General features: G+C 44.6%; 1 protein-coding gene across 2 annotated transcripts in view; it reads right to left on the bottom strand.

The window, feature by feature from the left end:
- B4GALNT4 (beta-1,4-N-acetyl-galactosaminyltransferase 4) overlaps positions 1 to 12,713 on the bottom strand; it is a 254,677-nt gene extending 241,964 nt beyond the window's left edge. For both annotated transcript variants that reach the window (XM_089520798.1, XM_089520799.1), the window contains exon 1: positions 12,128 to 12,713. In XM_089520798.1, the coding sequence (XP_089376924.1) occupies positions 12,128 to 12,302 (175 nt within the window). In that variant the 5' untranslated portion in view covers positions 12,303 to 12,713. The remainder of the gene's footprint in view (positions 1 to 12,127) is intronic.
- Between the last annotated feature and the right edge of the window lie 458 nt (positions 12,714 to 13,171).

Here is a 13,171-nt window from a genome sequence, read left to right as displayed (position 1 = left end):
TTTCTTTCTATATTTGTGTGTGTGTGTTATTCTCCATCACCATGTATGAATGTGAGAGCTGAAAAGTGAAAACAGCCAATAGTAAGAAAATCAATTCATTTGAGATGTGGTGCTGGAGAAGAGTACTGACAATACCATGGATGGCCAAGAAGACAAACAAATGGGTTCTAGAATAGATCAAGCCTGGACTCTCTCTAGAAGCCAAGATGGCTAAATTGAGGCTGTCGTAGTTTGGCCATATCATGAGAAAAAATGAAAACGAACAAATTAGAAAATACATTGATGCTAGGAAGGCAGCAGAAAGAGAGGAAGACCACGTAATAGATTAATAGACTCAGGACACAGGACTGAGCTAGCCAGCCCTAAGAAGAGAGACTGAGGAAAGGCGGTCTTGGAGATATCTCATCCACAGGGTCACCATGAGTTGAGGTAGACTTGAGGGTAGCTAACAACAATTTTACACTACTTGGAAATGGTGACATGACAGGTGGTGCAATAAAGACCACATTAAAAAACAAATAAATGAATAATATTTGATGTAATAAGATGAGAATACTCCACTCTGTTATGAAAGGGGAAGCTCCACACACCAGCTGCAGCCATGCAGTCATTGTTCACCCAGCTGCAGTTATCATGAAGTTGAATCAGGCTCTGGTGTTTTCTTTCTGCTATAAGGACTGCCTTCAGGTTTTAAAAAAAGCATATCAGCTGCCCAATTAGGAAGACAATTCTCTGATCTTACTAAGCATGTCTCTCATAACAAGCCTCTCTCAGTGGTTTCCTCTGAATTTCTGCATGTGAGAGAGCAGAATGTGATGGACTACGTGCAAGAACAGGCAACTGATTATCCACATCCTCCTTTCAGTCTCAGCATAGGTAGTCAGCAGCAAAAGCCACAACAGTCACTGAACCCACTGGTGACAATGACTCAGTCCACCACAGAATGTTCCAACAAGTCTCCCAACAGACATGCCACGTGCTACACAGAGGAGGCCCCTATGTGTACAGGCACATTGAAATTGCTGCAGTATACATCCAAGACATGACAGAGAGGTAACAGTAAGTTTCAAGTGGCTGACCGCCACCAAGTAAGCTGTTCCAAAACAGATGTCACTGTCTGCTCTATCAGTCAAGATGAAGACAACTAAATCCCCACAGATGTGATTAATAGGTACAGCAGATGATGCTTACTTACCTCTAGCTTGAGGGAAAGAAGGAAGAGAATGCTGAGTACAGTGGCCCACATTTAAAGGTCCACAGGGAACAAAAGGCCTGTAAATTAGACCTCAGCTAGAACCTGGCCGTCATGAAAGAGCTAACCATGGGCTGGTCAGAAGATGAACAAATTGAAAAATTCTGCACTGATTGTGTAGATCATGAAAAACTATAAATCGCTGTTAAAGAAAACAATATTTGATTGTTCTGATGCATAATCTGTACTCAGGGGAAGAGGCTACCATCTGGGCAGAATACAGAAAAATGGAATGGTTTCCAATTGGCAAGGGGGTCAGGCAAGGCTGCCTTTTATCACCCAATCTGTATAACATGCATGCAGAACGTGACATATGTAAAGTAGGATTAGACTTGGAGGAAGGAGGCATGAAAAATGGAGGAAGGACCATCAACAATTTGTGATATGCAGATGACACCATACTACTAGCAGAAAATAGCAAATAGCAAAGGGGTACTAAAAAAATATCAAGGAAGAAAGTGAAAAGGCAGGTTTAGAGTTGAACATTGAGAAAATAAAAATAGTGAACACAGATTATTTATATTACTTTAAAATAGACGATGAAGACATTGAAATAGGAAGATTATTCACACCTTGGCTCAGTCATTAATTGGAACAGAGACTACAGTCAAGAAATCAGAAGACTAGGACTTGGAAGAGCATCTATTAAGAAACTAGACAAGATTTTGAAGTGTAAAGCTATGTTATTGAATACTAAATGTAGGGTTGTCCATGGTATCATGTTTTCTGTTTTTATGTAGGGCTATAAAAGCTAAACAGTGAAGAAAGCTAATAGGAAGAAATAAACACATTTGAAGTGTGTTGCTAGAAAAGAGTTCTATAGATACTGTCAAGAAAGACAAATAAATGAAAAATTCCTAGATCAAATCAAGCCTGAACTCTCCCTAGATGCCAAGATGACTAAACTGAGACTGTGTTACTTTGGTTGTATAATGAGAAGACATGACTCACCTGAAAAGACAATAATGAAGATGAAGTTGACCTGACAGCAGTTAACAAGGGCTATATCTAATGGCAAATGGGAGTTCACATGACTGAATGTCTCTCCCCACCCCATTTTATTTTGTTAATTTATACAGTATTCTATAATTTAGCTAATCATCGTGCATAAGGATTCTACCAATAATAAAACAACATGTTAAGCTTAAAATGTAATAGAAAAGCAAGTACAGCATCCATCAGAACATTCTCGAAGGTGAAATGATACAAAAGGACTGAATCTCCCCAAGCAATTGGCCATCTCCTTTATATACTCTCAGAAACATGGCTTTGACCCATGCCTTTACTATGTGATTTTGAAAGGAACAGAGTCTGTAGAAACAGCTAGGAGCTGTAACAAGATCTCCAAAGACATCAAGCTGATAACTTTGACTCAAGGTAGGGTTACATGCTATTCTGGTCTTTTACACTTCATCCAGAAGCTGAGAAGATAGTTCACTGGAAAAGTGGAACAGTTTGCCTTTATTTATTTATTTAGGCCTAGAATAGGGTGGTGGCACTAAAGAGGAGCAGCAAACACCACTGCCTAGTTCTCTGCTTGACATGCAAGCAGGTAGCAATACCTGGTGGAAGAAAAGGGGCAGAGGTAGCTTGGGAATCTGGTGGTGAGAAGGTAGACTGACTGAGGGAGTGGGCCATGGAGGATGACTTGCTGAAGGGCACTTAAAAAAACTCAAGACTGGCACAGAGAAAATAAGAAATCTAACTTTAAGATGGCCATACATAAGCCAAATATGGCATTAACACATAATTCAACTATTCTAGTCTGACCTACCTAGTATTGAACCTGTATGGTTTTGATAAAAGAGCATCAGCAAGCAGCAAATTTATGATGACCCTATGGACCACTTAGCTATTTTCTCTAAATAGCTTTTATTTTATCTCTCTACAGATTATAACAACAGATAGTAGACCAGCTCTTTTGCACCTCAAGCATTTAACAATATAGATCCAAAACACACTGCAGAAATAATCTACTTTGAGACCGCTTTAAGTGCCCTGGCTCAGTATTAGGGAATCCTGGAAACTGTAGTTTTGTGAAACATTTAGCCTTCTCTGTCAGAGAGCTCTGGTGCCACAATAAACTGCCATTCATATCACTCTCTAGCACTGCACCAGGGCAGTTAAAGTGGTCTCAAACTGGATTACTTCTACAGTGTGTTTTGGACTTATAGCCTAACAACCCTATCCCTGTAAAACCCTGTGTGACTCACAACAGGATTCTATGTTTAGCAGTGCAACACATGAAACTGCTACCACACTGAAGTTTATGTAGGTTGCTGCACTAATGCTTCAACCCAGATAGGTTTGGAGCATCACCAATTTATTTCTTAATTTAAAATAGGCCCATTACAAACAGGTATAAAGTACGTGCTCTGTGCGTACTAGGGTTAGGAAGGGGCGTCACTTGACGTCCCTAACCCTAATACGCACAGAGTGCGTAGAAAATGGTGGCGCCCTATGCACACGGGCGCCGCCATGACTATGTCATGACCGCGCTGCCTCCAAACGGGCCGGCGTGGAAGTGACGTCCTTGTACAGCGCGAAGGCGCCTGGGGTGCACTTTCGGTGGCCCCAGAAGGAGCTCCATTTCGGAGCTCCTTCCATGATTTGCGTCACTGGTGCAGCCTTTACATGGCTGCGCCTGCGACGCAAATGAGAAAGGGGCTGAGTGGCCCCTTTTTTTATGTCCTGCCGTTGTCGAGTGTCCTTGGGACATGAAGCCCCAAGGACACCCCTTTCCAGGCCACGGGGAAGCGGCCTTTTGCCGCTTCCCCGCAGCCTGGAAAGCGGTGGATCGGGGCCTCAGAGGTTGCCGCTGTGGCAGCTGAGGCCCCGATCCGGCGGGGAAAGGGCCAGTTACAGGCCATCCCAAACAGGCGGTCTGTAATGCGCCTTAAGCTACTTTTTATGGCTATGTCTTCCCAAAGAGATGTTCAGAGCACATGAGAAGCAAGGTATAAATGACATGTGCCCACACTGGGAAAGATGTTCAAAAATAGCTTACAAAACTGTTCTGCTAACATAGGGTATCAATTTGAAGTGAAAGACTTTGAGACCCACCTAAATGCCACAGCTGAAGAGGTACGATATAAATCAAATGGAAGAGAATTCCACAGAGGAAGTCTTTCTCCACTACACATCATCCCTACTGATCTCAATGCAAGACACACCTTGTTTTCAATATGAGACATGTTCCCAGAACCTCCCTGAAAATACAATTCAGCTTGAAATCAAGGCACACATTCATCATGTGTCTAATATTAAAGATAAATTGTTGAGGGGAGTAGGTGACACTGCCAAACCACCAAAATGGAGTAGCATGATGACAACTTGGTGGCAGCAGGGAAACAGTGAACTCCCCTGTGAGTTCAGAGGGACCAGTGCACACCTACACCTCTATGTTGTCCACCCCTAACAGGTTACAATCAGCTTAGATATGTTTGTCAATATCTAAGCAAACATACCTTAAATACCGACAAGATTAAGAGAAGGATCTCTCTAGAAGATTTCATGATCTGGATAGGCTCATCCAGGAAAAGAGTAAGAGATTAACTAGGGCCAAGTGGGTTACCCTCATTGTATCCAGTCCCAAATGTAATTCATCCAACAGGGTATCCAAGATCAGATTTACTGCCAGATGAGCCATTCCAGCCACCAGTGAACTGCTTATGACAGCACAACAGTGCAACTGCTTAGCTATATATACTGAGCTGTTGTAATTGGGTTGGCCCTGGTAAACCCCATACCTAAACAGAGTTGCTCTCATATCTTTTGAACAAGATAATTCTGAAGCTACTTCAGCAACAGCTGTACAAAGGTGCCATTCCCACTTGGCAGATAAAATGGATTATATTGGTGCGATTCTGATTATGTTCCAAGTCGAATTCGATTTTTTTCCATCATTTCCATTACGAAAAGGGGCACATTATCTCGATTTATTTAAACCCTGTTTTCATTCCCATTTTACATCACTGTATTTTAAAGCGGATTAATTTGCTCCCCCTTCCCATTTGTGTCCGCAAGCTGTCAATCAAGCGCGTAGGCTTCAGACGTCACAAGTGACGTCACCTGATTCGAAACACTTTGATATGGTTTATTTTGCTCCCTGTTCCCATTTCTGTTGGGTTTATTTTTGCGGGGGGGGGGGGGGCAGCCAATGAAAACTGGCTGCATCCGAGGCTTTTCTGTTGTGTCTCCCCAGACTAGAAGGAGCCTCTATTCGTCCTAAACCCCTTGCTCTTCTGTGTCTCCCCATATTAACTGCCATAACTCAGTGCTAGGGAATCCTGGGAATGGTAGTTTATTATGGCACCAGCACTCTCTGGCAGAGGAAGATAAATGTCTCACAAACACAACAGTTCCCATAATTCCTTAGTACTGAGCCAGGGCAGGTTAAGGGGTTTCAAACTGTATTATTTCTACAGTGGGTTTTGAACTACAGATGAGATTTTTTTTCATAATATTAAAAAAGTTGTTACTTTATAATTTACTTTAGATACACACACACACACACACACACACACACAAATATACATTGATATGTGTATATATACGTGCGTGCACACACACACACAAATGTGTATGTGTATATACCTACGTGTGTGTGTGTGTGTGTGTATGTGTATCAAGGGGGAAAGGCAGTGGGCTTCAGTAGGTAGAGACTCTGCATCCAAAGCCCAAGCTTGGCAAATCAGATCAAGGGGGAAAGGCAGTAGGCTCCAGTGGGTAGAGACTCTGCATCCAAAGCCCAAGCTTGGCAAATCAGATCAAGGGGGAAAGGCAGTAGGCTCCAGTGGGTAGAGACTCTGCATCCAAAGCCCAGGCTTGGCAAATTGGATCAAGGGCATGTACTGCAAAGCCCATCTGCTGCTCAGGTACTCAGGCAGAGGCAAAAAAAGAAAAAAGAATAGTTTAAAATGGTTTCAATGGCTCTCCTCACACATCGGTGTATGAATGTGGAGCAGGGGAAGGTTGCAGGGGGAGTAATGTGTTTACTGCTTTTGGAGCTCAATGTAGCGCGATCGCCTTACCCTCCTTCCCAATCCACTGGGGGAAAGGCTATGCGAACGAAAGAAAATGGTGCCGGCGATGCAGAAAGAGAACAAAGAGGGTGACACCCCCAGGCCAGCCCCTTGAGCGCTGCTCCTCCCATCTCCAGGTTCCCGAATCAGACACCCTTTTGTTCCCATTCATTTGCCCCGAATCAGACTCAGGAGGCACAGGAAAACCACTGTTTTTTTAAACCGATTTATCGACCTATAATTCAGGTTTTCCTAAATAAATCGAATCAGATTCAAATCTCAATGGGAACGATTTCGGAGCAATGCAGGTTGAATGCATGCTCTAATGGAAACGATGCACCCATGATTCACATCCTGATCGCGATTATAGGCCAGTGGGAATGGGGCCAAACCTAAATAAGCAGGGCTTCCAAGTAGCTAACAGTACTGGTTTTAAAAACACTCTTTTTTAAAAAAAATGATCCAAAACAATTTTTAAATAACAAATTGGCCCAAACATGCACCACACATAAAAAGATCCAATTTTGAACAAGCATTCAGTGACTAGTGTTCTCAATAAATACTTTATTGAGAATTTTGGTCCATCTCCAAGGACAGTTTCATCTCTAGAATAGGCTCAGTGTTTAAAACCTACTACTTTCCACTGCTGAAATCCTCCTAGGCTCATATCTCCTCAAATGAAAGTCAGTTTTCTGATATAATCATCTCCTCACTTAAGCTGGGTACTAAACAGCAAGATCAGTTTTGCTTAACTTTACATTAGTTTTCCCTTGATTATGTGAGAGAAGTATTTACTTTTTAATGATGGTCCTAAGATGTTATTAGCAAAGAGTTCAGTATTTTACACCAAATTCTTAGAAGCTGAGAAGCTGATGTACTTAAACCCACTTCTGGATCACAGCAGTTGTAAACCCCAAGTATCTCCACTGCTATTGAAAGATTTTATCAGCAGAAGGAAAAGAAGAACCAACTCCAATTTCAGCAAGTTACAGTTCCCCTTGAAGCACTTGAAACCATCTCTGCAATGGGTATTGCTCAATCTGAACATCTACATCCCTCTCCCACTCTCCACCTTTTGACTAAAACCAGATACAGACACCATAGTTTGGGCTTCATCCCTCTTCTTTTACTTTGTTTACCATGTAGCCTAATGAAAATGATATAATTGTTGTCTTTTATTACACCCCACCTTCCCCCCAAATCTGGGATTCAAGGCAGTTTGCAAATTAATATGAGGACAATATAGTTAAAAATACACAAAAAGATCAACATTAAAATCAACAAGCACAAACTTAAAGACAAAAAACAGTTTAAAAAAGAATACAATTAAAACAGTATAACACCCTCTTAAAAACCCTTCTCTTTAAAAGCTTTAGTTTTGAAAGGCCTTCAGAATAATTTTTTAAAAAAATCTCAGAGCCGAAGTCTGTCAGATAGTTGTTTGCTGTTGTGCACCTTTAAGTTGGTTCCAATTTATGACAACCCTATGGTAACCTATCACAGAGTTTTCTGGGGCTGAGAGAGAGTGACCCAGTGGATTTCCTTGGTCAAGTGGGGAACTGAACCCTGTTCTCCAGAGTAATAGTACAATGTTCAAACCAGTGTACCGTGTCTGGACTTAAATATTTCCTCAAGAGCTTAAGATTGGCACACACAGCTCTTTTCCTCCCCACTCCCTCCTCACAACAATCCTGTGAGGTTGGCCCAACTGAGAGAGAGTGATGGGCTGGCCCAAGGTCACCCACCCAAGGCCAGTGGGGAATTGAAACTGAATCTTCAATCCATCACTTTTACTACTACAACCAATGGCTGCACAATATTCATGCAGTTTGTCCTGAAATGTATTAAACTACAGCGTTATGAATTTTAGCAGTTTTCTTTGGAAGAAGAAAAATAGTTATTATAGGAGAATAAGGAAGTAAAATGGCCCCATCTTTTCAAGGCGCTTCACTTTATCATATAAAGTAATTTTTTTTTAATAAAAATAAAAATGGAGGTAAATAGAATAGAAAACAAGAGCCTTTGCTGATTTCTTCAAATATGCTGAGGTCTATTTCTATGAGCTTCTGTGATATTATTTGGCTCACATCAAATGGGCAATAGCTCATAACCAAACCTTTTCTAGCCTCTGTTCTAAAATCTCAGGTGTTGGATGAAAGTGTCATGAATGCCACCATTTTTTCCATCACAAAAATAAGACCGCAAATTGAATTCTAGCTAGATAAAGAAATTCTTCTAGGCTGCATCCGCACTGCAGAAGTAATCCAGTTGGACACCAGTTTAACTGCCATGGTTCAATGCTATGGAATTCTGGGAACTGTAGTTTGTTGTGGCACCAGAGCTCTCTGACAGAGAAGGTTAAATGTCTCACAAAACTACTATCCCCAGAATTCTATAGCACTGAGCCAAGTGGTGGTGACTGGATTATTTCTGCAGTGTGGATGCAGCCCTAGTACAGAAGTCACTGGTGACTACACAGGTATTTAACATGTCTGAGATATTTCAATGAGATCTTTAATCAGCTCTTGGTGTAAGCGGCAACACAGAATATTTGGTCACAGAGAACCTTTAAGGCATCTTTAGTGGACTCTATGAGACCTCTGTAAACCTGGACTTTCTTTCTAAAACATTAAACTATGTTCCTAGTACTCTTGGTTTCTTATCAAGCACTGTTTCAGAAGATTCTAAATATTCTGTAATAAAATGCTATATACAAAGTTTCCACAGGTATTATTCTACTGTATATATCTCACCAGGCAAAGCCCACTTTGAAAGATGGGCTCGTTTGAAACAATAATCCCAGAATAAGACTTAAAACACTGTACTAGCTGTGTGTCAGTCATTTTACGCACATCATTTCTTATTGTAAAATCAATATTCACATCTTATTATGCTCACATTTGTACTTGAGTACTGTACAAGGTGCTTGCCTCTTCCAGTCAGTCTAAAAACTAGACTTTAAAATTATCTAGAAGCTCTCCAACCCATTCCATAATTTTTATTTTGAATTTTTTGTGTTCTTCCATGTGTTACACAGCATCCAGCTTGGGCCGTCTGGCAACCCGCACAGTAAAGAGGTGCTGTACCATCCTTCCTCCTCAATCTATACAAGAGCCACTCACAAGATTCCACAGAAATAAAGAGCAAACAAGTTGTTGCTGTGTTAGTAAGAAGGACTCTCTTTTAACAAGCCTGTGAATAACTCAGCAACCAACCAAGCTGGAAGTGCTGGGCTTTCTGTGTGCTTTGAAATTCTTTCCCCAATATATAGAGTGAAGCTCTGTGCACTCAGAAACTCAGATTCAGAAATAATTACACAGCCCTGCTCTAAAGAAATATTGAGCTGCTGCTACAAACACTTTGCTACAAAGACTAAAGACCTGGAAGGTTTGGACAGTTTGTTGGCAATTACAGCCAAGTGCCTGACCTGAGCTTTGGAAGCCAGCTAACAGCACAGAGGCTCTTCTGTGTTGTATTTCTGTGGACCCACAGATTGCCAAGATTGAGGCTGCAGTCCTAGGCTTATTTTACTTGGGAGTAAGTCCTACTGAACACAGCGGAGGGTATTTCAGTGTAAACAGCCACAGGAGCAAACTGCACACAGCTTCCAACATCTACTTATTGGCTACAGGGAAAGGGGGGGGGGGGGGTATTCTGAGCAAATGGAAAACCGTGAGCCCCTTAAGAGATCAAGAGCTTGGCAAAGGCAAGAGCTTTGGCAGTCATCCTTGAACAGAGATCAATTCAAATAATAACATATCATGTTTGCAAGTAAGTCTGTGTTTGCACATACACACATACATGCCTTCAAAAGTTGGAACAAGAATCTCAAAGGCATGAAGATCCAGGAAAAGGAAGCCTCTCAACAGACCCCAGTCTCCCCCCAAAACTCAAAAGCTCTACCTAAATTGGCAAAAGGGCCATAAAGGCCTTCTAAAGCACATGAGTATATCTGATGTACAACCTCCTCATCTTTTTCTTCTTTGTACTCACCGTTAGAATTAAAGCTTTTAAAACTGGGGTGTGCCAAAATGACTACAGTACATCACTCTTCAGTCACACACAAAAAAGTGGTGAGAGGCACCGAATAATTTCATTCTACACCAGACTTCAGAAAGGGGAGTCAGAGCCTTCTGCTTTGTATGTTTCTGAAGAAGTAAATCCCACTGTTAAGATGGCTCTTATATCCAAGTGTGCAACTTTAGGAGTTAAAATTCAGAGCTGGCAGACAAAAGAAGGTGAAGCTGAAGTCTACTCTGTACTGCTCCATGGTGGGAAAAATAACTGGAAATGAAAAATGGGTGGAGAGGTGGTGGTGGATTCAGACCCTGGAAAGGTGTGTGCAAAAATGCACACATAGGAGAGCAGTGGTCCTGCTCCTGGAGTAAATATTCAGAGTGCACATTTGTATTTATTCCCTTAATAGAGGATAATCATTGTGTCCTATTACACCATTTCCCTCTGCCTCATACTAAAGGTGAGAGCCAGAGTGGTGGTGTGCTTTGAGTGTTGGACTCCAACTCCGGAGACCAGGGTTCAATTCCTGCTGAAGCCTAAAAACCTTGACCTTGGCAAGTCACCCAATCTCCCTCCCTTAGAGGATGACAAGGTCAAACCCCCTCTGAAGAAACTTGCCAAATAAACCCCATCATGACAGGGTTGCCTTAGGGTCACCTTAAGTCAAAACGACTGATTCCTAGCTGGGCCATGTAAACCCAATTGGTGACTTTGGGCAAGCCACACTCCCTCCGCCTCAGAGGAAGGCAATGGCAAAGCTCCTCTGATGACATCTTGCCAAGAAGGCCCCATTGTGGTAGAATTCAAAGATATGGCTGTGTTAAGAATCAGTATGTACAGAGATTGTGTAGCACCTTTGAGACTCACTGAAAGAAAGAAGTTGCCAGATGCGCCTATGAAAGCTCATGCTGCCCATTTCTTTCCTTCAGTGAGTCTCAAAGGTGCCAAACAATCTCTCTAGGTAAGGAAATCCCCATGACAGGGTTGCCTTAGGGTCGCCATGAGTCAAAAATGACTTGGAGGCGCACAGCCCAGCTTTGCTGGGGGCAGTGGGCTGACACCTTGTAAGCCACTGGGGGAGGGGGCTAGTTCCCTGATAAGCTGTATAGAAATGCCCTTGCTATTGCTACTGCTGAGAACAACATACCCAAGGTATATTCTTAGCCAGGATCAGTGGCCAAGGAGAAGAAAGGGGAACCTCTTCCAGGTCAAGTTCAGAAAAGTGTGGGTCTTGCACAAGTGTGGCACCAATTGCTTCAAATTCTGGGCACCACAATTCAAAAAGGATGTTGAGAAACTGGAGCATGTTCAAAGGAGGGCAACTAAAATGGTGAAGGGTCTGGAAACCATGAAGCCCTATGAGGAACGACTTAGGGAGCTGGGGGTGTTTAGCCTGGAGAAAAGAAGGTTAAGGGGTGATATGATAGCCCTGTTTAAATACTTGAAGGGATGTCATATTGAGGAGGGAGCAAGCTTGTTTTCTGCTACTCCAGAGAACAGGACCCGGAACAATGGATGCAAGCTCCAGGAACAGAGATTCCACCTCAACATTAGGAGGAACTTCCTGACAGTGAGGGCTGTTCGACAGTGGAACACACTCCCTGGGAGTGTAGTGGAGTCTCCTTCCTTGGAGGTCGTGAAACAGAGGCTGGATAGCCATCTGTTGGTGATGCTTTGATTTGGATTTCCTGCATGGCAGAATGGGGTTGGACTGGATGTCCCTTGGGGTCTCTTCCAAGTCTAGGCTTCTGTGATTCTAAGTGTGGCTTGGGAGCCAAGGGGGCCAAGGCGGGGCAGGGTGGCCAGGGGCTGGGGGCGAGCGGGGCTTCCTTACCTCGGCTGCCGTAGGCGAAGTGGAGGCGGAGCGCCTTGCCCTGGCGGACGAGGCTGATGTGGAGGTAGGTGAACCAGACGGCGAAGGTGAGCAGCACCAGGAGCAGCAGCAGCTTGAACTGCTTCCGGATCTTCTTCACCGGGAACCACAGCATCATCATCATCATCATCATCATCCTCCTCCTCCTCTTCCTCCTCCAGGCTGCATGCCTAGAAAGACCCTCGGGCTCCTTCGCCTCCTGCTGCCGCTGCTGCTGCTGCTTCTTCTTCTTCCCAAGGAGGAGGAGGAGGAGGAAGAAGAAAGGCAGGCGCCCCTCAGCCAGGGGGCGAGGTGCTAGTCCCCCGGGCGCCTAGCTGGCTCCCTCGCGGCTCATCTCGGGCTCCCGCCTTGGCCGCTCACCTCCAGCCCCAGCCCCAACTTTGCCGCCTCAACTTCGGAGGGAGGGCGAGGAACAGAACTGGAAGAGGGGGAGGGAGGACTAAAGGGGGGCTCCGCTAGCGCTGCTCCCGGAGAGGAGCCCCCGGCCGCCGCTTCCCTCCAAGTCTGGGCGGGAAGGGACAAAGGCACCCGGGCGGCGGCGGCGGGGGGGAGGCGGCATTGGGGGGCTGGGAGGGAAGGAGAGGGGGGCTTTCCCTCAGGCTGAAGAAATAAGACTAGCCACCCCCTCCTGGGCAGCCAATGAATGGGAGGCTGCTCTCGTGGCTCCCCCGGCGGCCCTTCACACGGCGGCGGCGGCCCCCTTGCTGCTGCTGCTGCTGCTGCTGCTGCTGCTCCTCCTCAGGAGGGCTGCCAGGCGGAGGGCGCTGCTGCTGCTGCTGCTGCTGCTGGGAGCCCTGCTTGGGCGCGCGCCGCGGGAGGGGAGCCCGTCCTGCGCGCGCGGCTCCCAGGGATGCTCCTCCACCATCGCCTTGGCGGCGGCTGCTGCTGCTGCCTTCGCTTGTGTGCCAGTGCCAGCAGCAGCAGCAGCAGCAGCAGCAGGGCTGGAGGAGAGCAGCATCCCTCGCTGCCTGCGACGCAACCCAGCCTGGGCCGGGAGGGGCCAGA

Source organism: Sceloporus occidentalis, unplaced genomic scaffold, assembly GCF_023333645.1.
Source record: "Sceloporus occidentalis isolate IW3139 unplaced genomic scaffold, rSceOcc1.0.p SCAF_4, whole genome shotgun sequence".
In the NCBI taxonomy this organism is placed as follows: Eukaryota; Metazoa; Chordata; class Lepidosauria; order Squamata; family Phrynosomatidae; genus Sceloporus; species Sceloporus occidentalis.
Note: the sequence above shows the minus strand (reverse complement) of the source record. Positions and strands in the feature narration are given on the sequence as shown.